Here is a 27581-nt window from a genome sequence, read left to right as displayed (position 1 = left end):
AGACTCGTGTCTGAGTCTTCTCTGTGCTCCAGACATCACTCAGGCCTCAGCACAGAGTAGGTCCTCATGAAGTACTGGGTGACTAGTTGAACATCCCAGCATCAGCCCTGGAGTCATTCAGGGTCAGAGACCACACAGTTGGTTCCTTCCTGTACCCCAGACATCACCCAGCCCAAGCATCAGCACACAGTAAGTCCTTAGGAGATATAAATTAATAGGGCAGGGAAATTAATGAATAAGTGAATATCCTTCGCATCAGCCCTGGATCAGGGAGCATGCATCCTGGTTCCTTCCTGTGATCCAAACTCTCCAGCCCAAGCCTCATCACATAGTAGGTCCTTGAGAAGCTCTAGGTGATTGAATAATTGTACATACCAGCATCAGCCCTGGAGTCATTCAGATTCAGGGAGGACACAGCCCGTTCATCCCTATGCCTCAGACATCTCCCAACTCAGGTGTCAGCACACAGTAGGTCCTCAAGAAATACTGAGTGAATGAATAGTTGAACAACCCCAGCTCCAACCCTAGAGCCGTTCAGAGTCATGGACCACACAGTCGGACTCCTCCTTCTGACCTTCGCCCAGCTGAGGTGCTCTGCACACAGTAGGTGCTCAGAGAGTGCTGGGTGAATGGATGAATGAGTGGAATGGGACCCTTGTTAATAGACATGGGCCTGAGTTCCGTCACCGCAGAGGGCAGGGGAAACTGACCCTCTTCGACCGGAAGGGCTGCCAGTCGCTGGGCTAAGCGGAGAATGGGCGGGGCCGTGGGCGGGGCCGGCGTCAGGCCCTGGAGCCCTTCTGCCAAGACCTCAAGGAGAGCGGGCCGGGGGCGGTGCACCCGCGCTGGGGGCTCCCCTCGGAGTGCGCGGGCGCGTCCGCGGGAGCGGGGTCTCCACGTCGATTTGCGCCTCGCTGGTTCCCACGCTGCTCGGTGTTCGTCTCGCGTGTCGGCCGTTTGGCCGGCTGTGCCCCCCAGCAGACCCGGAGGGTGAGCGTGTGCGCGACGAGGGTCGCAGCCCCGGAGCACAGGGCCGTCTGGGGCCCCTCCTGCTGCAGAAAGTGGCCCACGCGAGCGGTGCCCGGAGTCCACAGCAGTGGAGGAGCTGAGCCCCGGAGGGGCGCTGCGGAAGACACCTGTTTCAGAGCTTTCGAAGTGCCCGATGAGGTGAGGAGGAAAAGGAATCGGCAAAGAGCACCGCAGCGCAGCCGGCCCGTCAGCCTCACACCACTCATGCCAGTTTCCTCCTTAGGGTTTTAGATTTGCCATATTTGCCAACTTATGTGACGCCCCCCCCCCCCCGTGTTCCCCAGATACTATATACAGATACCACCCTGGGTCCGTTCCAGGAGGGGACAGAGCAGCTTCAAGCGCATGGGGGAGGGGGTCGGAAAGGGTTGGGGTCCCACCAGCTGGCGTGGAGAGAGTTCCTGGGAAATGCAGGCTGAACTCTCCCCTCCCCCAACTCAACCTTCCCAGGACTCAGTTCCTCCAGGAGACCCGGCAGAGGGGGAGGACAGACCAGAACCTCATGAACCCATAGTGGTCAGGTGGTGATACAAGTTATGCGGACAGTGACCAGCGGAGGGAGGTGCCATTTGGGGACGGTGGGGGAGGCCTCTCTGAGGAGACGTTGGAGCAGAGCACTGCAGGAGGTGAGGGAGCCACGTCAGCTTCTGGGGGAAGAGCATTCCGGGCAGAGGTCCATTCCGGAGGCAGTGCAAAGGTCCGGAGGCAGGCGCATGATGGGCTTGTTCAAACAGCAGAAGGCCAGTGCGGATGCTATAAATTAAGCCAATTTCATCGCGAACTTTGGTGGTGTAACATGAATCAATAATTAATCACCAACGAGCTTAAGCTCATTTGAATTGAGCTTCTGTTATTTGCAACCAATAAATCCTAATGAATGTAAAAGCTGAGGCTTGTGTTTCTTTTAACGGACTGTTGTTGCTCGTTGGATGCAATCGGCTGGCGGGAAGGATGGGGAGAGACAGAGTGTCCCATACTTCTCCCAGCCCTGATTTTTTGGCAAACTCAGGAGAGGCCACTGGAAGTCCTATTAAAACAAAATGATACTAAGAGTCTAAATACACACACGTGTACACACACACACACGCACACAGATGAATTAAAAAAGAGCAGGATGGAAATATCAAACTCTATCAGACAAGGTAAAATAAAATCCAAAGGATTGAATTGATTTAAAGACAATCATTTTCCATTTCACAAAGGATTCAGAATCGGGTTTTAACTAACATTTATTGCGTGGCTACTGTGTGCTGGTATTGTGCTTGGCGTCTTGCATGTATTCTTTAATTGGCAAAGACAAAACAGTGCTGTAACTTATGTGCAGCAGATGACACAGTGGCTGAATACATAAAGCAAAGGTTACAAAAATATACTGACAAACACGGTCGTACGAACAGATTTTCACAGAACCTTATTGGGTTTTGACAGATAAGGCGAGCCAGAATTAAATAACACATGAATCTAAGCAATATACCTGATAAGACTGAGCTAATTAACAGACATGTAGAGTTTTGAATCCTAAAGACTGAAAATACATATTCACCTTAAATGTCCATAAAACACGTACAAACATTGGATGTGTTGTAGGCCACAATAAATGCTTTTAAAAAGGTGTTGAAAGCAGATATATTAGAGGCCACATTTTTTTGTTCACAGTGCAGTAAATCATTAAAACAAAACCATTTTTAAATAAACCTGATCACTGAGTTTAAAGTACTCCTTATATTGTAGAAACACTACAATATAACATTTAGACAACAACATAAGCAAGAATACAAATTATCAAACTTTAAGATGTGGCCAAGGCTATAATCAGAAGTACATTTATTATTAAGTACACTACTTTAGCAAATAATTTTGTAAGAAGAGATTATAAATGAATTAATTATTCAATGTAAAAACAGACAAGAGATAGAAATAATAATAAAAAATAAACCCCATACGTATACATGGAAAACAAATCACAAACTAGAGAAATATGGATATAAATAAATCCCAGTGCTAGTTCTTGGAAAGGTAATAGTAGACGAGGTAAAACTTTGATAAATCTAATAGTGGGTCAACTATAAACAGAAGTTGAAAGGAAGAAAGGGGTTAGAACAAAATAAAGAGAAGTTTTTCATTTAATTATAGAATAGTATTCATAATTCAGCCAACAATCTGAAAAGTTCAATGGAATGAAGAATTTCCTAGGGCATAAAAAAAAACCCACTATAAATCATCAAAATTAATGAAGTAAAAAGTATTCATAAACCGATAACATGGGAAGAAACTGAGAAAGCCCCCCAAGAATTTAGCTGAAACTTTCTCCCCAGCGCTCCAGGCCCTGATTACTGGTAAGTTCTTTCAAAATGTCACGGAAGTGATACTTCTTAAGCTACAGAAACTGTTCTAAGGTTTAGACAACAATAAAAGTGACGTCCTTCTATGATGCAAGCCTGGCCATGTTACCAAAACGTGACAAAGATAGCACCAATCTTACATATGAAGAAAGAGGCAAGAGTCATACATAAAGTATCATGAAGTACAAATCAGGGTCTGGAAAGACTGGTGCACCATATGATCCTAAGACTACAAAGGTGATGTGATATTAAGAAGTCTACCAGGGGCGCCCGGGTGGCTCAGTCGTTAGGCATCTGCCTTCGGCTCAGGTCATGAACCCAGGGTCCTGGGATGGAGCCCCGCGTCCGTCGTCGTCGTCAGGCTCCCTGCTCGGCGGGAAGCCTGCTTCTCCCTCTCCCGCTCCCCCTGCTTGTGTGCACTCTCTGGCTGTCTTTCTCTCTGTCAAATAAATAAAATCTTTAAAAAAAAAAAAAAGAAGTCTACCAGATTTCACGAATCCCAAGTTGCACATTTTTTCATCCTCTCTGAAGCAGGGATGCATCTTCCAGTTGGTGGCATCTTACGATGAAGCAGTGTATTTTCCTTTCTCAGTCGTATATAAAATAATATGTGTTTTACAATCAACGATGTCTTAAGTTCAATGAAATACAGTAATGCAAAACCTCACCCCAGGTTAAATACAAAAAAAAAATTTTTTTTTCTTGATAGATGTTTAAAAGGCATTTGCTAATAACCTATTCCTGATTTTTAACCAAGACATTTCCTTAACAAGAAACAGTGCGTCTATTTCCAAACAGTCGTCATCATTGTAGTTAAATGTGGAACATCATAGGCATCCCTGTTAAAACCAGGAACAAAAACAGGACACACACTACCAAGACTATGGTCGTTTGTTGTGGAGCTTTCGACCACTCCACAAAGCCCTGGAACAGAGAAAAAAAAAAGTACAAATATCAGAAACAGAGGGGCCAGCATTGTTTCTTGCCTGGCACAGAGTATGAGGTCTGTAAATCTTTGTCAAATGAACTCAGGAACGGAAAGACATACCATGACGAAGGATGGGAAGACAAAATGGTTAATGGTGACAGTTCTTCTCCAAAATAGTGATGAGTATAGTGCAACAGGTCTTAAAATATCAGGAAAGTCTGGGGAATGGATATGACATAGGGAGTTATCTGGAAAGCCAGGCAGTGGCGACATGAAAAAAAATCCTGAAAAAGAAGAGAAATGGGTGGAGCATGTACTATGAAATGTTCAACATAAGCAGCTCTGAGACCTGGCAAAGCCTCAGAAAAACTTGGAGGATATTTTTCGAATATCGGGGCTCCTCCCTTGGACTTTCTAATGCAGTAGATCTTGGCTAGGACCAGAACATACAGATTTTTATGAAGTTCCTCATAATTCATGCTATAGAAAAATAGGACAACTTGACAAATATTCATTTTTCTGTGGCAATCACAACACCCAAATCTGACAATTCATCAGTTAGGTAATGGGTATGATACAGCATACCACAAAATATTTGGCAGCTGTAAAAAGTAAATTAAAAAAAAAATATATATATATATGGAAAGCTATCCAGAATATTTATTATGAGGACACCAAATGGCAGGATAATAATTTTGCTATAATCTCCTTTTTTGGGTTTTAAGAAATATATGTGAGTTATTGTAGGACTCTATTTATACGAAGCTCAACAATAGGCAAAACTAATCTATATGAGCCGAAATCAGAAATGTGGTTGCCTCGGGGTGGGGGAGTGAGAGAGACTAGAAAGGAAGATGAAGGAATTTTCTAGGATAATGGCAGTGCTCAATATCTTCATCAGGGTGTTGGTTACACATATACACACTCACTGTTCTGTGCACTTCATTAGAAATATTAATGGCAATTTTTTAAAGCAGAGTATAAAGTTAAGAAAGCATAATAAATACAGGTCATCTGCAATACAAAAGTTTTACACACACACACACACACACACACACACACACACCCCACGTACCCCTAATAATAGACCCAACCCTGCCTCACCTGGTTCCCCTTTGTCGCTCTTCCAACTGCTGTGCATCTTGGCTGCTAACTATGGTTTAGCGCTTATATTTATGATTGCCCCCTTCCGAGAAACTCCCCTAGAGAATCACAGGGGAGGTCATGCACACCAGTGAAGGGACGTAACAGGCTCCCCACTGGCTCAGAGGAGGACAAGGACTATTGTTGCTCCGGAGCTCCCCGTGGGATCGGGCCCAGGCTGGACCCCAGTTAAACTCCCTCTCCCTGTTTCCAGCTTCCCGCACCACCTACCGGCTCCTCCTGAGAGCACGGCACCCTCAGTGAATCCCTTGTACAAAAATCCCAACTAGTCTCCGTTTCCAAGGAGAAAAACGTCTCCAAGGATATATGGCAACTGAGTGGAGTGACTGCCTATGGATGGGTGGGTGGGTGGGTAAGTACACAGGTAACTGGATGTACGCGTGACGTGCAGGCGAATGAAAGGTGGGGTGGATGAGAGGGCGGTGAGTGGCTGACGGGTGTTCGATGAGTCAGTGGATGATCAGGCGGGTGAGTGGGCGAATGGATAAGGAGCTAGAGGAGGTACATGGATGGACAGACAGACAGAGGGAGGGATGGAATGCGTACATGGATGAGTAGGCAGATGAAAAGTCGGGCAGATGGATGAGGAGGCAGGTGAATGAATGGCTAATCTGAGTTTATGAGTGAAGGGTTGGCGGGTTTGTGTGGATGGGGCTCCACACCACATGGAGACCCTCCACTCCCTGTCTGACTACCACGGGACTATGTCCTGTTTCCCACGGGACACTGCTTGGTTGGGGAAATTCCAAGCCGAGGAAAGGAATGGACAACCCACTGAGATCTGCGGGGCGGGGTATCTGGGAAAGAGGAGGGAACCCCCACCTTACCTGAGAGTCCTCTGACTCGTCATCTCCCTCCACCGCGCTCCACTCCTGGGCCAGCCCAGGCTCTTGAGAAGACAGACCTGAGCACAGGAGACAGGACCACGAGTCAGTGACCAGGGCAGCTGGGGGGTGGGAGGGAGGGCTCTGCCTGCTCGTCCCACCTGGCTTCCTACCCTGTCCTCTTCCCTGCCACACTCGCGTGCGCACACACATTCTGGCCCGCGTGGTGCAGGTGGTGCAGAGAGAATGCGAGACCTGAATTCTGACCTTGTTTCTGTCACTACCCGGAAGACTTAAAGTGCGTCACCTGAGGTGACCCGCCCCCTGAGCCTCTGTTCCTTCACCTGTCGAATGGGTAAAACGGTCCCTTCTCTACGTGCCTCCTGCGAAAACTGAGTGAGGGAGCAGAGGAAAAGGTGTGGAATTAAGCCAGGATGAAGCAGGCTTGCCCAGCTTCTAGCCGCCGGTGGAGACATCTCCCCACATCCAAACGTCAGCAACCTTCCCACCCCTTGGCTGGATAGAACTAGGGGTCAGGCCAAAGATCGGCATTTTCCACTCCTCCTGCACCCAGGCTCCGCTAGGAGCCCCCCAACCTCCTCCTCACTGCCAGAACTGACACCCCTATTATCCACACCTCCGTCCCAGGCCTGCTCAACCTCTGCGGGAGAAGGAAAGACCCCGCCCCAAGTAGAAGCTCCAGCCCCCATTCCGCTGTCGGGCTGACTTTCAGGGTCCCCCCCTCGGTCCAGCTGTCTGAGCCCCAACCCCAGGAGCTATCCGGGGTCTCTCTTGTCCTCCCCTCCGCGCATCCATCTGCAGGAACTCTGACTCTCCCTCCCAGACGCGTCCCCAATATCTCTTACGTCCACCACTGCCCCATGTGGCTCGGGCATCTCCCTCCCAGATGGTTGCTGGAAACTCCCATCAGGCTTCCCAGCTTCCACTCTGACCTCCTAATCCGACAGTTCATCCTCACACACAGCTGGATGCAGGCTTTCTCAGCCTGGCGCCATTGGCCTTGCGAGCTGCGTAACTCCTTGTAGTGGGGGTGGGTCCCGGGCCTCACAGGGTGGGCCGTGTCCTCCGCCTAGCAGCATTGCCTCGACCCACCTTGTAGCAGTAGCATCTTCCCCATTCAGATAACCCAAACTCCAGACTTTGCCAAACGTCCCCTGGGGAGGGGAGTGGGGTGCAACATGGCCCCCGGTTGAGAACCGCTGAGCTAGCAGAATCTTTTTGAAACACAAATGAGATCCTGTCTTCCTCCTCTGCAAAACCTTCTGGTGCCTTCCCAATATCCGAGTAACATACACTGTGCGGCGGTCTCCAAGACGCCCCATCACTTGCTGGCCCCGGCTGATCTCTACCCTCTTCCCCCGTATCTCTGCTCTGTTCAGTCAGCACAGCCTCCTCAAACTCAGCGAGCTTGTCGCCACTGCGGGGTCATTGCCTGCGTGGCTCCAGTGGCCCACGAGGGGACCCCCCGGCTCTTGGGATAGACGACTCCTTCTCCGGCCTCTCTCGCCCTCCCTGACCACGCTTGGGTCCCTCTCAGTCAATCATCCCATTTTACTGTCTTTGGAGCCCTCATCAGACATTACTTTTCTTTTTATTTCGTTGCTTGTTTATTGTCTGCTTCTCCACTAAAATCAGCTCTACTGGGGCCATCTTGTTTGCTGCTAGATCCCGAGCACCTGGCACATAGTAGGTGCTTGTGGTAGATTTTTGTTCCAAATGGCCTTCCACTTGTTCACCGATCCCTGTGTCCACACCCCTGGGCAGCCCCCTCCCTCAGTGATAGTGAACTTGACCACGCAGCTGATTTTGACCCACGGCCTGTGAGCAACTGGGTGGCCAGTACAGCTTAAAAAATGCTTGCAAATTGAAGTTTTCCCTCCCTTTCCCTGCAACCACCCCCAGGAGAATACGCCCGGACTCGCCTGCAGGAGACAAGTAGCCCAAAGTCAGCACCCTCAAACCGGCCAGACCCGCGAGTGAGGTCAACCAGCTGCCCTGGCCAGCTCACCGTGGCTTTGCGGGCAAATGCAGGCTGTCCCCTGAGGCCGTGTCATATGCTGACCTGCAGAATCCTGAGCAGAGAAATGACTGTTGCTATAAGCCACTAAGTTTCGGGGCCACCTGCTACCCAGCAAAGGCTGATGGACACAGGGCTCCATAAATATCTATCTACTGAATGAGTGAAGGGATGAGTGTTGTGTCTTCGCAGAGGCTCTGCCACAACCTTCCCCCCACCGCCCCCACAGGCTGCCCGCCCCTCACCTTTCTCGTCACCGTCACAGCTGGTGGCCCCAACCTCCACAGCCACCCAGTCTTTGGCGAGGGTGGCACGCTTCTCCCAGGCCCTGCTCTCCCGGGGAAGCAGCGTCTTGGCCCTCTCGGGCTCCAGTAGCCCCCGAATCTGCTCCGGCCTGAGGCTCTGCATCTTCCCGGGACGGAGAGTTTCCAAGGCAAGCCTCTCGTTCTCCTCCTGCTCGTGTTGGGTTCCCTGGGCACAGGATTCAGAACCTGGACGGCTGACAAACATTTCGTCATTCCACAAATACTTAGAGTGCCATCTGTGTGCCAGGCACCATTTGTAGGTGCCAGAGACACAGCAGCGATGGAAGCAGGCTCCCTACTCCCGTGGGGCTTGCATTCTAGCGGGCCCTGGGCAAGGAGAGACGGCGTGCCAAGTGATAAGTGGCCGAGAGACAAATAAAGCAAGAAACGGAAGAGGAGTTTCGAGGTGGGGGCCAGAGAGCGGCACATTCACACACAGATTCATTCCACAGCCCAAAGCACACAGCCAGAAGGTTTTAGGAAGACAGAGTCACCCCCAGATCCCCCTGGCTGCAGAGAAAAGGGTCACAGTCTTTCCACCAGCCCCCAGCAGCCCCAACTTTCTCCTTTGTTGGCATAAAAGAAAACCAAGAAGCATTCCCCAGGTGGGGGGTTAAAAGTCTAATTTAAAATGAAATGTTCTTTAGTATTCTCATTCTAGATCTTGTCAACCCAAACTTCAGGAGGTTGTTTGCAAGGAGCTGTCTGAACTACACTGTGTTACCCTTTACCTTGAGACCCTAAATCTGGTTTATGTTCTTATTCTAGGGATCTGTACACATTATCAACCTTGCATTATATTAACCTACCGGCAGCCCTCATGAATAGTAAGTTTTTTAAAGGAGTAAATTCTCTTGGTATAGGGAAAATAAAAGCTTTTTAAAGCATCTTATTCTTTAATTAGTTTTATACAAATAAAAATTGTCATATCAAATTTAGAAACCACAGGGCATATAGTCTAGAGTCAAAGAGACATTAGCGACTGAACAATCAAAAGCATGTGGGGACATGTTTGGAGTCAGAGCCAAAGAAACCTGGTGTGAAAAAAAAATTTTTTTTAAAGACAATCAAGGGAATTGATTATGGACTGGGTATTCGATGATGTCAGGGCACTCACATCGCTTCTGCTGGGTGTGGAAATGGCCTTATGGACAGGTAAGAAAATATCCATCTTATTTTTTTAGAGGTGTGTGTAAAGGTCAACCGACATGATGGCTGAGATTTGCTCTAAAATATTTCTGCGGTGGCGCCTGGTGGGCTCAGTGGGTAGAGCACCTGACTCTTGGTCCCGAGGGTGTGAGTTCAAGCCCCACATTGGGCGTGGAACCTACTTTAAAAATAAGTAAAATAAAATAAAATAAAATAAAATAAAATGCTTCCACAGTGAAGGAAAAAGACAGAGACAAAAGAGGGTCAGAGCAAACAAAGGATGATTTCCGAACCTGGAAAATGGGGAGATGTGGCTCTCAGGGGTATCCCCGTGCTTGTGAGTAGCTCTGAAATGCTTTCATATCAGAAACTAACACATAGGGCGCCTGGGTGGCTCAGTTGGCTAAGCGTCTGCCTTCGGCTCAGGTCATGATCCTGGAGTCCCGGGATCGAGTCCCGCATCGGGCTCCCTGCTCAGCGGGGAGTTGGCTTCGCCCTCTGACCCTCCCCCTTCTCATGAGCTCTCTCTCAAATAAATAAAGAAAATCTTAAAAAAAAAAAAGAAACTAACACATACACTGCGGATATGCAGAATGTGCTCGTTGCTTCTACATTACTCATCATCACGGAGGTCTTCCTTGCGGACGGGGTGGCTCCAAACCCTCGAAACCCAAATCTGAATGCACTTCCCCAGACACCTGTGCCCTCGGTCCCCAGCCCCCAGCACAGCCTGCCTCCTGGGTCCCCTGCTCTGGACACGGACTCCACCACCGTCCCCAACAGTGTCCACAGGCATCACTGTCCACTTGTCTCATCACCCCCACATCCAGTGGACCACTAAGCACACCTGCTCTTGTCTTAGAAAAGGCTGCCCCGCTCTGTTCTCCACCCTCTGTCTTCACCCTCTGGCCCACTCCGCCATTGACTCTGCCGATCCCCTTCCCTCACCGCACTCCCCAGTCCAGGCTCCTCAAGAGCCCCTCTGGTCAGGATGCTTTCAGTGCTGCACACGGGGGTGCAGGGCAGTCTCCCGACATGGCCTCAAGGCCTCCACCACCACCATCCCTATGCTTTCCCTCCTCCTGGACAGCCCAGGAGGTGATCCTAGACACACCCGGGACTAAACAACAATGAACCCCAAGCACGCAAGGTTCCCCCGCTCTTCGGTACCCTCTTTTCTTTCTTTCTAAAAATTGAGTTGGGGGCGCCTGGGTGGCGCAGTGGGTTAAGCGCCTGACTCTTCATTTCAGCTCAGGTCGTGATCAGGGTCTTGGGATCCAGCCCGGGGCAGGCTCCGCACCCAGCGGGGAGTCTGCTTGTCCCTCGCCCTCTGCTCCTCCCCCCACTCACACGCTCTTTCTCAAAATAAATTAATTAAATACTTTTTAAAATCTGAGTTAAAATACACCTAACACAAAATCTTAGCCATTTTCCAGTGTACAGCTCAGTGATATTGAATGAAAGCTTTCACAGCGCCCTGCAGCCAAGACCGCCATCCAACCTCCTAACTCCTGCACACCTGCGACTCTGTCCCCATTGAACGCCACCCCCAGCCCCCAGCCCCGGGCACCACCATCCCACTTTCTGTCTCTAGGAGTCTGACTACACCAGCTACCTACGTAAGTGGGATCACACAGTATTTGTCCTTTGGTGCCTCACTATGTCACGCAGCATAATGTCAGGGTTCATCCACGGTGGAGCTCCTGTCAGAGGCTCCCTCCTTCTTAAGGCCGAATAACACATATTTGCTTGTCCATCCAATGCTGTAGCCACTGTGAATAATGCTGCTATGAAAGTGGGTGTGCAAATATCTCTTTGAGACCTTACTTCCATTTCTTTGGGGTATATGCCCTGCAGTGGAATTGCCGGGTCGTAGGGCAATTCTGTTTTTAGCTTTTTCCGGGAACCTCCATACTGTTTTCCAGAGCAGCCACACCAATTCACGTTCCTAACGGTGCACAAGGGTTCCCTTTTCTCCACATCCTCAACAACACTTGTTGTTTTCTGCGTGGTTTTTTTTTTTTTTTTTAAGATTTTATTTATTTATTTGAGAGAGAGAAAGCAGAGCAAGAAAGCACAAGCAGGGGGAGTGGGAGAGGGAGAAGCAGGCTTCCCACGGAGCAGGGAGCCTGATGCGGGGCTCGATCCCAGGACCCTGGGACCATGATCTGAGCTGAAGGCAGACGCTTAACCGACGGAGCCACCCAGGCGCCCCTGGGTTTTTCGATAGTAGCCACATCCTCATGGATGTGAGGTGGTTCCACTGACAAAGGAAAAAGTCAGCGTTTGATGCTAACACACCTTCACACCCTCCCCACTTCTGTCCTCTCTCTCAAAGAGAGAGCAAGCGGCTTCCTGCTCAAAGTATCCGGACAGAAGGTAAGGATATTGGTTTGTTTTCCTGTGCTTATTTTCATGGTTACCCTCAATACTGTTAAAAAAAGGGGGGGGTAGTGGCTTTCCATTTATAACAAAGTTTCCCTTTGAAAATTCACTGAGAAGAGACTTTAAAAGTGCGGTGACTCGGGGGTCCTGGTGGGAGTGTATGTTGGCTCAGCCACTTGGAAAACTACCTGACAAACATCTACTAAAGCTGAACGCGCAATTTCCCTCCTAGATACTCACTCAAGAGAAAGGAAAACTCACGTCCACACAGACACTTGTACTCAAATGTTGCTATCAGCTGTATTTGTAAAATACAGCTGTTCATATTCACAGACACCCCAGGTGTCTATCAATAAGAGAATGGATAAGTAAGCCACAGTTTATTCATATGGTGGAGTATTACTCAGAAATAAAGCGTACAAACAAAAAGGACACATGCAATAATATGGATGAATCTAAAAATATATGTATTAAACTGAGTGAGAAAAGCCAGATACAAAGGAGAACACATGTGTGATCTTACTAATTTAAAAAAAAAAAAGTGTGGTACAGGCAAAGAAATCAATGTTGGTATCAATTATTGGTTGTGTTGGGCTGGGGGCAGGGGCAGGGGCAGGGGAACTTTCTCGGGGTGCCAGAGATGTTCTATATCTTCATCCGAGTAGTGGTCCCACGGGTGAAGACATTTGTGCAAATTCACTGAGCTCTCCCTTCACTGAACTGGACACTTCATGCCCATTGCTCTGTGTGTCTTAGACCTCACTAAAACAGAAAACGAAAATAAAATACAAACTTTAAATTTCATGGAACTTTGTGGTTTGCTGCACATGCCTGTTTTAATATATATGTAAATAAATGTTGGTTTTGAGAGTTGCATATTGTATGTATTTTGCTGTGTTGCTTGAACCTGGTTCTGCAGTATCATCAACATCCAATGTTCATAAAGTTCTGACATTGAAAGGATGCTTTAGATATTGTATTCGTTTCCCAGGGCTACTGCAGCAAATTACCACAAACTGGGTGGCTTAAGACAATGCAAACTTATTATCTTATAGTTCTGCAGCACAGACGTCTGAAATGGGTCCCACTGGAGTAAAATCAAGGTGTCTCAGGGCTGTGTTCCTCCTGGGGGCTCTGGGAGAGAATCGATTTCCTTGCCTCTTCCAGGATCTTAAGCTACCTGCACTGCTTGGCTCCATGGCTCCTTCCTCCCTCTTTAAAGCCTGCATTGGCCGCTTGCGTCTTTCTCACGCTGCATCACTGTGATTCTGACTCTCCCGCCCCTTCCACTTTTAAGGGCCCTTGTGATTGTTTTGCTCCCACACAAAGAATCCAGGACCACCCCCCATCTCCAAGTCAGCTGATCAGCAACCTTAATCTGCCCTCACCCTGTGACCAACATATTCACAGGTTCTGGGGAGGGGGTCGTGGGCATCTTCGGGGAACCATCTTTCTGCCCACCACAGGGATTAAATAAAAATGCTAGAAGAGGAACAAGGGAAGGGATGTGAAGGAAAAAGAATAGGGGAACGGTAGAGTGGGTGTTGTTGAGACGACTTACAGAAGAGTTGAAGGTGGGGGAAGAATGACAGGTGGTAATAGGAGGATGCTCATGCTGCCAGCCTGGCAAGGCATGAGTTTTTGGCTCTGCGGTGCCTTCGCTGTGTGACCCTAGGCAGGCCACTTAAATTCTCCACATTCCAATGTGCCCATTCGTAAAGTGGGGGTGTCGACAGAAGCGGCGGCTACCTTACCGAGTCATTGTGAGGTTTCTGCTGAGACAGGACAGTTCATACACAGGGAGTACCTGACGAGTGGAGGAACACCCAGGTTTTTCCTCTGGCTGGCTCATCCTTGCCCCTCTGTGTTGGCTTCTAGGAACCGTGCCCATACATCAAGGCTGAGCTGAGACGTCACTTCCTGTGGGACCCTGTTAGCACTTGCCACCCGTGACTGCTTGAACGTAAATGACTTCTTCAAAGCATTTCTCAGCCAGAACTTTGGGCGAGACCTGTACTGAGTACTGGGGATTCGCAGATGAATTCAACACCTTCAGCAGCTCACATTCTCCTGCAGCAGGAGGGTAGCAAGCAGAGAGGAAGGAGCAGAGCCGCAGACGTGGTGTTGCCACAGACAGAGACACCAGCAGCAAGGTTCAACCTCCAGGAGCTCGGCAGATCACAAAATTGGGATAGACCTAAAAAGATAAAGCTGTCCCTCCCTGCTCTTACTTCACTGTTTGAAAGTGAAAATGAAATATGGGTCTAGAGAAATACTTCTCTATTGTAAGGAGGACGTGAGCAAATGCCAGCTGATGCCTGGGATAGGCAGAGGTGATAGGGTGGGGTGGGGACTGTGGCAAAGGAGAGATCGGTCTCTGTCTGAAGAAGCCCAACCAACACTTGCCCAGTGAAAACGTGGGCGCATGGTCTCCTATCTTCTGATTTCACAACAGAACACTGGAAATCTACAGTTTTAGATTATCTTCAACATTTCTAAATACTCTCCGATGTTTAAAAGGAGGACACATGCCAGCGAGCCAACTAATGCAGGTTGTGGGGCTGTTAGTTTGCAATCCCGGTGTGCGCTGGGAAGTATGTAGAGGGTAGGGAGAGGAGGCTGTAAGCATAAACACTTTCCAAGAAAAAAAATATTCGTCTTGATGGAAAAGTTCGTGAGAGAGCAGGAGTAGGGGGTTATGTTTTGTTTTTAACATGAGCTATAATCGTGTGTTTAGACTGAGGGGTAAGGCCAGGGAAGAGAGGTGACCGACGGAGAAGACAAGAGCCTGAGGGTCCAGGTCACAAGAGGCTGGATCTGGCTGGATGGAGAAATCTGAGGGGGTGGTATGGGTGTGAAGGAATTCACACCTCACAGCCTCCGTGTTCTCTGCGAAATAGCCGACTGGTCATCCCCGAGGGGCAGCGGTTGCAACAACGGGCCACCACAACCGCCACCGTAACCCTGGCAGCCGCCGTTCCCAGGAGCGCGCCAGTGTGTCAGGCCTCGGGGCGCACGCAGAAACCTTTTTCTACTGTACTCCTCACCCTAATTCTCTGCGGCTGATACTGTTCCGCCCATTCTACAGACAGTGAAAGTCCTCAAAGCCACACAGCTAATCGGAGCTGGGCGGGGACGCAACGCGTCTGAGCGCAGCGCCTGTGCGCCCGGCCGCCGCAGAGCGATACGCGCGCGCCCAGACACACAACGCACACAGGCGCAGGTGTGCACGCCGGCGGGCACACAGACTCGGCGCGCTAAACGCACCGGGAGGGCGGACACAGACGCCGAGACCCCCTGCGAGACCGGGGCACACGTGCCCTCAGCGACCCACAAGGGCGCGCAATTCAGGGTCATTCCCCTCCTCGCGCGGAGGCCGAAATTCAGCTGCAGTGCACGGGCAGCTGGGCAGTCGCGCTGGGCGGAGGAGCAGACCCCACCCGGACCCAGCCCAGCCCTTTCCCGGCGGATGGAGTGGGGGACCCCCTCCCCGGACACGCACCCTTGGACTATGCCTCCGATCCCACCGCCAAACACAGACGCGGCTCGCACACATTCACATGCGCGTTTCCCGGGTCGCCGCCCGCGCCCCCAGCCCCTTTTCGAAGCCCAACCTCCCGCCCGCGGGGGTCCCTCGAAGGACTCACCCTCCCCAACCAGACCCAGTCCCGGCACTGCAGAGCTGGAGCCGCGGCGACCGCAGCTGCGCAGACGCGCAGGCTGAGGGGGTGGGGGTGGGGGTGGGGGGACGTGGGGGAGTTGGGGAGGGTGGGCGGCCTTCTCGCCGCCTCCCCTCTCCCCTCCCGGGGAGCCGGAGCCTGCAGTGGGGTAGGGAAAGGAGTGGAGGGGCCACAGGGATGAAGCGGCTGCGGTGAACTTGCTGGAGGTGTGGTGCTGTGCGCGCCTTGGGTCGGCCGCAGTGGGATGAGCCGTCCATCCCCCGCTGATGGGCACGGAGGTTATGCCCAACTTCCCCAGCTGCAGATGTGCCCTAAGGCCAACAACTTTCTCAGGCTCCTTGGTGATTCTCTATTCTGCAAACCCGGGTCAGGGTGGGAGGAAGGAGTTGGGGCAGGGGTGTGGCAGCCCCTGCGACCCTGAGGCCAGACCGCCGGGGGTGAGAGGCTGGCTCTGCCATTTGCTACTAGTGTGTCCTTGGGTGTGTCGCTTCGCATCTCTGTGCCTCGGTTTCTCATTCTGCTTACCACATCCCAAGGACTGCTGTTAAGGTAAAAATAAACCAGGCTTGTATGGTGCTTAGAACAGTGCGTAACTGTTGCTACTATTATCACTGTTGTTCAAGTTTTAGAATGTAATCACTACCTGTCAAATTGCTCTCATGGACGCTACATCAAATTTTCAGATTTTTTTTTTAAAGATTTTATTTATTTATTAGAGAACGAGCGAGAGAGAAACAGCATGAGAGGGGAGAGAGTCAGAGGGAGAAGCAGGCTCTGCACTGAGCTGGGAGCCCGATGCGGGACTCGATCCCAGGACTCCGGGATCATGACCTGAGCCAAAGGCAGTCGCTTAACCAACTGAGCCACCCAGGCGCCCAAATTTTCAGATTTTTTTATAAAGCCATAAGTGGGGGGAAGAAAGTGGTCTCTCTCTTTGTGGTCTTATTTTCATTTCATTACATTACACGTTTGTTGACCAGGTTTATTTTCTGTTTGTGAGTTGCTTGTTTATAATCTCCCTGCCTTACTCTCTTTGTATAACTTTTGTTTCTTGATTTATAGGCATTCTTTATATATTCTGGATACTGATCCTTTGCCTGTTCCTCTATCTGTAGCAGATATTTTCTCCTGGCCTGTTACTTATCTTTTCACTTTGCTTACACAGTGCCTAAAGTTTTGGATTTTGATAAAGTTCAAGCTATCCATTTTTTCTACTCTGATAAACAGACCTAACTCCCCAACCTCATACTTTACAGTCTCATTTTATGTTTAGTTTGTTGCACCTTCTGGAGTATTTTTGAATAGTGTGAAGTAAAGATCTAACTTTCTTTTCTAAATGTATAGACAATTGAATAATCCTGGTTTCCCAGAAAAAGTCGAAATAACTGTCATTTATCCAACCAAATTGATGAGCAAAGGCATCACAAACATGCACATTATTTCATTTCATTCAATGACCCCAAGTGGTAGGGTATTATTGTCCCCATTTAGCAGAGAAGGGAACTAAGGCATGAAGGAGTTACATGATTTGTCCAGAGAACACGTGGCAAGAATACGGAGGACTGAGATTGGTTTTCTTAGGTGTTTCCATATATGTCACACAATTTGGAGGGGTAGCTTTCTTCTTTTAAAAAAAAAAAGACTTTTTATTTATTTATTTGAGAGAGAGAGAGCACAAGTGGTGGGTGGAAGGGCAGAGGGAGAAGGAGAAGCAGACTCCCTGCTGAGCAGGGAGCCCAACACAAGGCTCCATCCCAGGACCCTAAGATCATGACCTAAGCTGAAGGCAGACACGTAACCAACTGAGCCACCCAGGTGCCCTGGAAGCTTTCTTTGCTTAGAAGTTTAGGAGATGAGCTTCCAGCCATTCTGAGCATAGTTCAGTGTGAATAGAGGAGAGACAGATTTAGAGTAAGGCTCCTCATTCACCCCTCACCATTTCCTCTGATAACAGGACATTTAGCACAGGACACTAGGGTTGCTGCCCAGCTCATGGGGCCTTTGAGGGGCTTGAGAGGTTGGCCTCCAGACCCAGATCCACTGCACACCAGCTGTGTACATTTGGGAAGTGAATAAATTGGGTCTCAGTTGCCTTATCTGTAAAATAAGGACAGTAACAGATCCTACCTCATAGGGTTATCGTGAACATCAGAGTTAATACATGCACCTCATACAGACTGAGTCATTATTATTGAACACCAGGTCTGCCATATGGGGGAAATTCCAGATGTGATCCTAATAGTTTATAATTAAGGGTTGTTCTTAAAACAGACTCAAGTTTGCGGGGTTTCCCCAGGGTCAAAGGTGGGTGGGGGGAGCTAATGAATGACTCCTTGGGAAATGACTCCTTCCCCAGAGCAGAGAGAATGTCTGGAATCTTATTCTGTCTTCCTCTGACCTTTCTTCAGTCTCTCACATTTCTCTTTCTTAATCTTTACCATGTCTCTACATAAATGGAAATCACTTTATGACTACTTCCATTTCTGCATAACATCCATATATTAGTAAGTAGCAATTTTATTTTAAATAAATGCACTTTCTGTCTTTTTAAAAAGTGCCCCTTAAGGGGCGCCTGGGTGGCTCAGTTGGTTAAGTGTCTGCCTTCGGCTCAGGTCATGATCCCAGGGTCCTGGGATCAAGCCCCGTGTCGGGCTCCCTGCTCCACGGGAAGCCTGCTTCTCCCTCTCCCACTCCCCCTGCTTGTGTTCCCTCTCTTGCTGTGTGTCTCTGTCAAATAAATAAATAAAATCTTTTTTAAAAAGCCCCTTAAAAGGAAAGTTTTCAGCACTTTGTAAGTGAAAAGCCAGTTTCATGCTTCATACCAAAAAATGGAAATAAAATAAAAATTAATAAATCATAGCTAGAAGCTTCTACTTGATGTGGTAGATTGAATTATTGGCCCCAATTCACCGTCACCCTAGCTGTGACACATCTTTACTCTTCATGGCGAGTTGAATGGTGGAGAAGTAAACTCTGATTACCATGAGGCCACGGAAAGGAGAAGATGCGTCATGTGCATGAGCTTTTTCCCTTTGCTGACTGTGATTCATACTCTTCCACTATAATAAATCATCATCATGAGGATGCCTATATGATGAGTTCTGGCAGTCCTGCTAGCAAATCATCAAACCTGGGGGTGGTCTTGGGGACTTGCAACACAGCTCTCAAACCCTGGACCGGTACCTATGACTGCTCTTTGACCAGGAGTTGAGTACTGTTGACATCTCTTTGGGGATCCATGAGTAGCTGGGAAAAGACAAATTAATGCTAGGTGTTCACTCATTCACTCACTCACTCATTCAGCAATTCAACAAATATTTATTAAGCAGCTGTTATGTTGCAGATGCTGCTCCGGGTGCCAAGACAACAAGAAGGCTACTGTGACCAGAGTGGTCAGGCAAGGGAGAGAGTAATGGGAGATAGGATCAGAGAGCCTCCCATGGTCTTGAAAGCCACAGCAACATCTTTGAATGTTATTGGTAGCTGCACTGGGAAACTATGGAAGGACATTGAGGAAGGGTGTGACATAAGCAATTTACAATTTCAAGGCATGACTGAAATGGTTGTGTGGGAAAAACTCTAGAAGGGGCAAGAGGTAAAATGGGAAGATCAGTTAGGAGGTTGCTGGAATAAACCAAGCAAAACATGATGGTGGACTGGAGTGATGTGGGGCAGTAGGGGTGGCAAGCACTGGACATATTCAGGATACACTCTAGAGATGGAGCTGAGATGACTCCCTGATGGGCGGTATGTGAGAGGTAGGAGAAAGGAAAGAAGGAAGGCTTTTGGACTTTGAGCCTGAACAACTAAGTGCCCTATAGTGAACGCAGTGAGGAGGACCCACTTTTTTTGTCTGTGAGAAAATCCAGAATACTCTCTTTGGGGCATGTTAAGTATTTGATGTCTGTGCTTTTTGAGGTTAACACCAGGAGAACCTGTGTTACCCAGATATCAGCATTCAGAAACTCTGGGGGTGAGGGTTGTGGAGTGGGCCCAGGAATGCTCAGAAGAGCACACGTAGGGGCGCCTGGGTGGCTCAGTCAGTTAAGTGTCTGCGTTCAGCTCAGATCACGATCCCAGGGTGCTGGGATTGAGTCCTGCATCGGGCTCCCTGCTCAGCAGGGAGTCTGCTTGTCCCTCTCCCTCTGCCCCTGCTCTCTTTTGCTCACTCCCTCTCAAATAAAGAAATAAAATTTTTAAAGAAGAAGAAGAGGAAGAGGAAGAGGGAGGAGGAGGAGAGCACCTGTATTTAGCAGAGCCAGCGGCAGAAGTGGGCTCCTGACACTGTCCGCGGTGCTGAACCGGCCAGGCCTGAGCTGTCCGTGGTTCTGAATCTCTAGGCGGACTAGCTGGAGATCTGTCCGCCTCTATCTCTGTCTGCCTCTCCCTCTCCCTCTCCGCCTCTATCTCTGTCTCTGTCTCTCTCCCTCTCCCTCCCTCCCTCCTTCCCTCTCTCTCTGACTCTGTCTCCCTCCCCCCTCCCCATTTCCCCCTCTTGCCACGCTCACCCTCTCTCCCTCTATTTCTTCTTCAAAGAACCAGTCTGCCTGGGAAAAGCCCTGCTGTTGGCTGAAACAAAGCTCTCTGGGCTGTGGGGAGCTCGGGATGAAAGCAGATGAGGGAGAAAACTGCAGAGTCATTTTTTAAATTAACATATAATGTATTATTTGTTTCAGGGGTACAGGTCTGTGATTCATCAGTCTTACACAATTCACAGTGCTCACCATAGCTGCAGAGTCATTTTTAAGAAGCAACTTTGGCTCTTAGGAGAGCAGGGCCTGACTACAACCTGACTGGAATTATTAATGCAGAGTTTCCAGAGCATCTCTGAGGGGGAAAATGTACAAAAAGGAAATCAAGGGAAAAGTGCCCAGGATTCAGGCTCATGGTTACCTTGGGCTGGGGGGAAATGGGAGTGCTATATAAGCATATGTGAATTATCGGCAAGATCCTATTTTTATGTTACGAGGTGGAGTCACAAGAAGGATATTACTGTAGATTTATATAAATACTAGCATGGCTATATCTTATGCTAACCCGAATTATAAACATTTGAAATCATGAGCATTGGGGGCATTTTTTGAAATGAGAAGAAGCTTTACAATTTAAAATTCCTTTAATAAAAAACCCATAAGTTTGAATATGACCAATTGTGTACTTTGTAAACTATGCTTGTTATTATACTATCACTTTAGCTAGTGAAGAGACATGCCAACAACTTTTGTTAGGATTAATCTTGAATTATGTGAGTTTTGAATTGTCCAAGGTCTTCAACAATGAGTCCCCGGCATAAAATCCAGCCACTGTGGGATGGATGAATATATTTGTTTTTCCCAAAGATCTGGTCACCAGGGAAGCCACAGCTGCTCTATCACTCAAGAGACAGACATTCATAAGGCACCCACTATGTGCTGGCCATTGCAGGGAACATCCAGCATGCCTGAGGCATATCCCCTTCCCCTAAGAGGATGATTTCCATGACTTTTTAAGAGGCAGGAAGGCTCAAGCCTCTGATATGAACACTTTAATCAGCAAGAGTCACTGAAGTCTGACTCTTACCTACTTTTCTATCTTCTCATGGAGTTGTTGGCCTGGTGGGTTTTGATATTCCAAATTCTCTAAAGAAGCTGGAGTTCATTACATTATATAGATATATATTATTTTTTCTTTGCTTCTTGTCTGCCTCACCTTCTAGAATGTAGACTCCACGACGGGTAGGGACTGTGTGTTTCTAATTCATCCCTGGGCCTCTAGCACTTAGAACATTGTTGGACACATCCCAGATGTTCTATAAATGTTCTTTTTAAGGGTTGAGTGAATGAAAAGTGATGTTCATAAACATAAAATATCCCAGTATCTTAATGATGGCAACTCATTAAATTAAAAAGAAGATGAGTGAACTGAACCAACATATAGGTGGGCTGGATGCAGCCCATGGTCTGCACAGTTGAGTCATTTAAGATCATGGAGTCCTTATTGAGCAAAACTCTGCCACGAGACCATCCATGGGCCGCTGATCTGTTGTTCTGCACTCTGGTCCCTTGGCTGTGGCCCAGAGGACAGGGCTGTGGCATCAAGCAAGGAATCCTGTCAGCAAGGATTCTCCCACAAAGAAAAGAATCTACTTATTCTTTTAAACAACTACAGGGAGGGGGCCCCTGGGTGGCTCAGTCAGTTAAGCGTCTGCCTTCGGCTCAGGTCATGATCCCAGGGTCCCTCTGCCTGCCGTTTCCCCTGCTTGTGCTTTCTCTCTTTCTCTCTGTCTGGCAAGTAAATAAATAAAACTTAAAAAAACTTAAACAACTACAGGGAATTAATCCCACTATGCGGCTACATGGTCTTTCCCCCAACCAGCAGACATTAAGGTTATTTCCAGAGAGTGATCATTTGGGAGCCTCAGATCTCTTGGAAAAGACCCAAATTCAACTTGTAAAGAGCCAGAATTTAACCCAGGGCAATCTGTCGCCAAAGACCTTCTTATTTCATTACTATTGAGAATTCTTCAGTTTATTCTGCAGGGGAAAAGACAGATGACTGAAGTGAGAAAATGCACCTAGTTGCTTAAAACCTTGACGTGACTAAATACTAGTCACTTGGGCAGTGGGGGGGGGAAACAGAAAAATGGCAGAGTTGCCAAGTCTGCTTAGAGAAATACCACCCTCCTCCATGCTGTTAGTTGGGTAATGTTCTTACCTTCATTTTACAGAACAAAATAGATCTTTGGGGACTGACATGGAAAGATCTTAAAGACACATCATTGCATGGAAAAAAAGCAAGCTGCAAAACCACAGATGCACTCTGATATCACTCATATGAAAACCCAACAACACATAAAACAATGTCGGTTATTTTCTACGAATACATAGATGTGTACGTAAAGCCTTGGCAAATTTAAAACACGACTGGTGTTTAAGAGAAAAGGCTCACAAGATTAGCAAGTTTATCGAGGTTACATTTGTTCATTCATGATCAAACACCAGTAGTTTTGTTAAATGAGGATCACAGCCAAAAGACCTATCTTCAAGTCTCAGCATGGCAAAACTCAGGGATTAAGTTTTTTACCATGGATTACAGGTTTACAAGAAGTGTTTTATGATTTGGGGATCAGCACTAGACACGGAGGCCCTGTTAGAATTGGTTAATCTCAGGGTGCAAACTCATTTTTCTTCCTGACTACGGTATGCCGTGAATGTGAGTTTTGCTTCCACATGTACTGCTTACAAGGTAAAAAGTTAAAATCCTAAAATACTGACAATATGAAGGCAGATTTCAAAGTCAGAGATGTTAGAATGTAAAAAAAAAAGTGCACTTTAGCATCAAAGAAATATGATAGATTTAATTATTACAACTTATTCAGTAATAATAGCATATATATACTTACTACAACTTATTCAGTAATAATAGCGTATAGTAAAAGACCTATATATATTTGGCATTGTTATTATGGGATGGGTAATATTAGCCATTGTTCTATGGATATCGTTCTATGGATAAGGAAAGTGAAGCTCAAAATCAATGCATTCCCAGATATGCACACAAAAATTGCACCTGTTTCTCTGGGCACAGACACATCTGTACATGAGGATGAAAAGCACCCTCCCAGTGCACCCCAAACCCACCAGTTACTCACCTCTAGAGCAGCGGGCTAGGGTTGACGAAGTGAGATCAGCAGGAAGTCTTGCTTAATCAATATGTTTTGACCTTTGACAAAGAAAATGTGTTTACTTATTAACTGTCCAGAAATAAAATAATACTATTTAAAATAAAGGGATTTGGAAAAGGTGAGTCCCCCTCCAAGAGATGGGATGTGAATGGTCTTGCTCACCCCTGATTCCCAACACCTTCGGATAGCTATTAAAATGAGCTACCTGGCTCACACAACCAGTAAATCGCAGACTTGCGATTCAGACCTGAGAGACTGGCTCTAGAGCCTGCCCCCGTCCTGCTCTGTGGGGCAGACTATTTCTGGAGGTTCTTCAACACCAGGAGAGGTGCCTCCCCTCCCCAGGCTCACCCCAGGACTGTCCATTACTGAGGGGAGGGCGGCTGGGGCATGGCTGGCTGTGTCTACTTTGTTGGGTCCTTGTTCTGGGTCTCCACAGCAGTACTCTTCCCCCAGAGAGGATCCCAGATCCATTCGTGGGCAGCCGCGAATGTCTTTTCTTTCCATCTGTGAAAGATGGTTGATTACCATAGAAACCCTCCCTCGGACGTTGACCACCAGCTACAGGAAAGATAGTCCTACCATTTGATTCCCTTCTTTGCTGGTCCTGTTAGGATCTGATGAGATGGGGTGGGGGGTGTATGTACATGGACAACATCTCTTGAAGGCTCCCCAGTAATGGTTGCCATAAGAGAACCCAGTGTTTGAAGACAGAGAGAACGTTGCCTTTTTTGTCATATATTCTTTTGTCTCCTTTGAATTTTGTATCAAATAAGCTCTTTAGTGAATAACGATAAATAAAGTACAAAGGTAGGTAAACTGTTAAAGGATTAGGATAAAATGAAGAAAGAACTGGACACGATGTCAGCACGAGATGTATGGTGGCTTAAAATTACTTTTTAAGTCGGGCTCTGCGCTTAGCCCGGAGTCTGCTTAGGACTCTTTCTCCCTCTCTCTGCCCCTCTGCCCTGCTCGCTCGCTCTCTCTCTAAAAATAAATAAATCTTTTTAAAAATCACTTTTAAAAATAAAAGTCGTGTCCCTACATGCTAAAAAAAGAAATCTGAGTGGTAAATACACGGGACGCACGCTGTCTTATTTTCTATTCCACCCTGTAGGCTTATTTAATTTCATCATTACTTTTTTGAAAGGAGCCATGAGGGTCCCAGTTTCAGGTAAACCCTCTGTTCTGTCTCTCCCACTGAAGAATTTCAACAAATCAGCAACCTGCATAGTAGTAGGAGCTAATCTAAGTACTTTAATCACGGACAGCTCGCACCCTTTTGGTGGGCTCTAGGACGGGACAAGGCAGTAGGGTCAGGAGCCTCCCGTCAACTATTTACCAGCTTTCACAGCAGCATCTCAACAGATTAATAACCTGTACAGAAATCATGCTACTACTATGTATATTTGCTCATCAAGGCTCTGCTCAAATGTCACCTTCTCAGAGAGATCCTCCTGACTCCAAAGCCAAAGCAGCCTCCCCTCACTGTCCCCCTCATTACCTCTGATCGCACTCAGAAATTAGCACTAGTGGCCCCATAAGACAAGGAGCCTTGGTTTGCTCACTGCTTAACTCCCAGCTCCTAGAACGTGTCTGGCACAGAGGAGGTGCTCAGATATTTCTCGAAGGAATGACTCCCAGCTCACCCCGAAGCCTCTGTCCCTTGAGGTCCCTGCTTATCAGTGGATGCAGTAAATCAAAGTACTTTCCTGTATTAGGCAACCACTTTCTTATTTCTTAGATGGCTTCTCTCCCACCGCTAGGGAGGAAAGAAGAAAAAAAAAAAACTCAGGCTCCTTCTTGACCCAAGTATTTCCTCCCCCTTTCCACACACCTCTGCTCACACCAACCTCCCTGTGTGACATTAAATTTGGCAGTGAAAAAATGCCACCTTCGCACCTGCCTTTCCTTCTCCTCCACTTCTTTCCCACCTCTCACCCTCTCTGTGAAGCAGGTGATCACCTTTATTAAATAAACACCCACATCCCCGTAGGCAGTTCTTTAAAGAAACTTGGGCAAAAGAAAGATTCCTCTTATGAATGTCCATGCTTTGGGAAATATTTACAGGGCAAGTGAGTATCCATGATGAAGGAAATAGAAAATCCATTGACTGCCCCCCCTCCCCAGAGTGGGGGTGCTGGAGGGGGTGAGTAGGGGTAGACAGATGGATATAATCCCCTCCCAATATTTCTCCCTGGTCTTGGGAAACCAATAAACACTACGGAGACTTGTTCTGATTAATAGGCATGGAGCAGGGTTGCACTTAAACCTCACATCAACCTTAGGAGGTGATAATAAAATTATTATAATGATAATGACCACACGGAAGAGAGCCTATGTGCCAAGAACTGCTCTAAATGCTTTGCCATACGATTCCATTTGTCCTTCACAACAACACTGTAAGCTAGATACTATCCATTATCCCCAGTGTACAGATGAAGAGACTAAGCTGTAGAGAAATTCACTTTCCCAAGGTTCCTTAACAAGGGATTGGCAAGCCCAGAATCTGAAAGCAGCAGTGCACTGCCTGAAAGCTCTCACCTGGGCCCACCAGAGGCGCCTCCATGGGCAGAACCTAGTCACAAGGCCACACCTAGCTGCAAGGGAGCCTGAGAAATGCAGCTAAAACTTAGGGGTTCTAGCACTGTGGAAGAAGTCGAAACAAGATACTGGTGGACAATGAGCAGTCTTCACCCCCCCCACACACATACTTTGACCTTCTTCCATGTAGTTAAGATCCCAAAATTCAGGAGCTCAAGGCCACTGTCCATGATGGGTGGGGCAGTAATTAAGACAGGCATTCTTATACATTGGCAGTGAGAGTGCCAAACGGGGAAATTACTTTGGGAAGGTACCAGTTAGCTAATTCAAACTGATACCTCCTCTAGGTAGATAGGGTCTCCAACACCCAGCTAGTGTCAGAGAATCGCTTGGTGGTGTGGGGAAAAAAAACACAGAATCGGAAGATCTAACTTGCAAAATCCTACGGCATCGTTTCTGCCACATTCTATTGGTCAAAGCAAGCCACACAGACAGCACAGATTCCAGGACTGGGAAAACAGAGTCCGACTCTTGATAGCGGGTGCTGCAAAAAAAAAAAAAAAGAAAGAAAGAAAAGAAAAGGAAAAAGAAAAGGAAAAAAGTGCCATTTTTAATATCCAAAACGAAAAAATTTAAAAGGAAAATGGAAAGGCAGTCAAGGGACAGAGAAGAGAAAGGAACAATGAAAAACAAAAGACAACAAAACAGAACACACAAAAAAACACCAGTTCCTGGGAAGAGGTACTGTAGGACCACTCGGGTGCCCGTAGGGCGGTAGGCGGAGCCTCCAGGGCAGGTGAGTTCGGCTCTGCCCATCCGTTCTCCGCAAGTTCCAGGATTTTCTAGCTTAGATCCAAGTAGAGACAAAAACACAACCCCATGCTACCCGCATCTTGCTGACCCTGTCCTGTGGCCTTTCCCAAATTCATTACACCTAAGCCTCCTCCTCCTGCAGTTAAAGGACATTATATGGGTGTCCAGAGTCTCTCAGGGGGCCTGGCACAGAGCACGCACCCCACCAGTGACAGTAGCAGTCAAGTCATCCAGGTCTACGGCAAGAGGCGCACCTCAGAGATACGCGGTAGGGACCCAGTGGGTTAATCCCCGCCAAGTGCCTGGAACGGTCCCCGGCATTCAATAAGTAGCGGGAAGTGCGGTCTTGCTGTCGTTAGGGTCGTTGCTGTGGGGTTTTATCTAGCGGGTCCTCGTAGAGCGCCCCTCGAGAACGCCGTGGGAACGGACTCGCGCGACTCACAGAGCAACCCTGCCGGGGAGGTTTCCTTACTCGTCGTAGCTCCTCACCGGTGAGGAAACCGCGGCTGCGAGGTCCGACGACTGCTGGCCGGGATCCGAACCCGGGCGCACCCGGGGCCAGGGACCCCGCTCCCACCCGGTCCTAACCCATCGCCTCCTTGCTCTCCTCAGCGCCGTTGACCCTGTTTCCCTTCCTTCCCTTCTTCGTTCCCTCATCTTCCTCTTACCCCTCCCCCCACCTCCTCCGCTCCCCGAGCTCCTCGCCGGCCCCTTTCC

General features: G+C 48.1%; 1 protein-coding gene across 10 annotated transcripts; it reads right to left on the bottom strand.

Annotated features, from left to right (window-relative positions):
* Nucleotides 1-1144: 1144 nt before the first annotated feature.
* On the bottom strand, nt 1145-27581 carry SMIM17 (small integral membrane protein 17). 10 transcript variants are annotated; one of them, XR_003524050.2, is made up of 6 exons: nt 15812-16133; nt 8571-8824; nt 6291-6367; nt 5404-5501; nt 4420-4583; nt 2247-4295 (listed from the first exon to the last, which is right to left on the bottom strand). XR_003524050.2 is itself a non-coding variant. In XM_027617530.2 (4 exons), the coding sequence occupies exons 1-4, from the start codon at nt 16099-16101 to the stop codon at nt 1934-1936; spliced, it is 744 nt and encodes a 247-aa protein (XP_027473331.1). In that variant the 5' UTR covers nt 16102-16133; the 3' UTR covers nt 1145-1933. The 10 variants fall into 10 exon arrangements, 3 of the variants coding, with proteins under 3 accessions (XP_027473331.1, XP_027473333.1, XP_027473332.1); XR_003524051.2 differs by having other exon boundaries at nt 4420-4517; XR_003524053.2 differs by lacking the exons at nt 2247-4295; nt 4420-4583 and adding an exon at nt 1145-2056.

The sequence above is a fragment of the Zalophus californianus genome, chromosome 17 (assembly GCF_009762305.2).
Source record: "Zalophus californianus isolate mZalCal1 chromosome 17, mZalCal1.pri.v2, whole genome shotgun sequence".
NCBI classification, from domain to species: Eukaryota; Metazoa; Chordata; class Mammalia; order Carnivora; family Otariidae; genus Zalophus; species Zalophus californianus.
The sequence above is the reverse complement of the archived record's forward strand: the minus strand, read 5'-3'. Positions and strand labels throughout refer to the sequence as shown.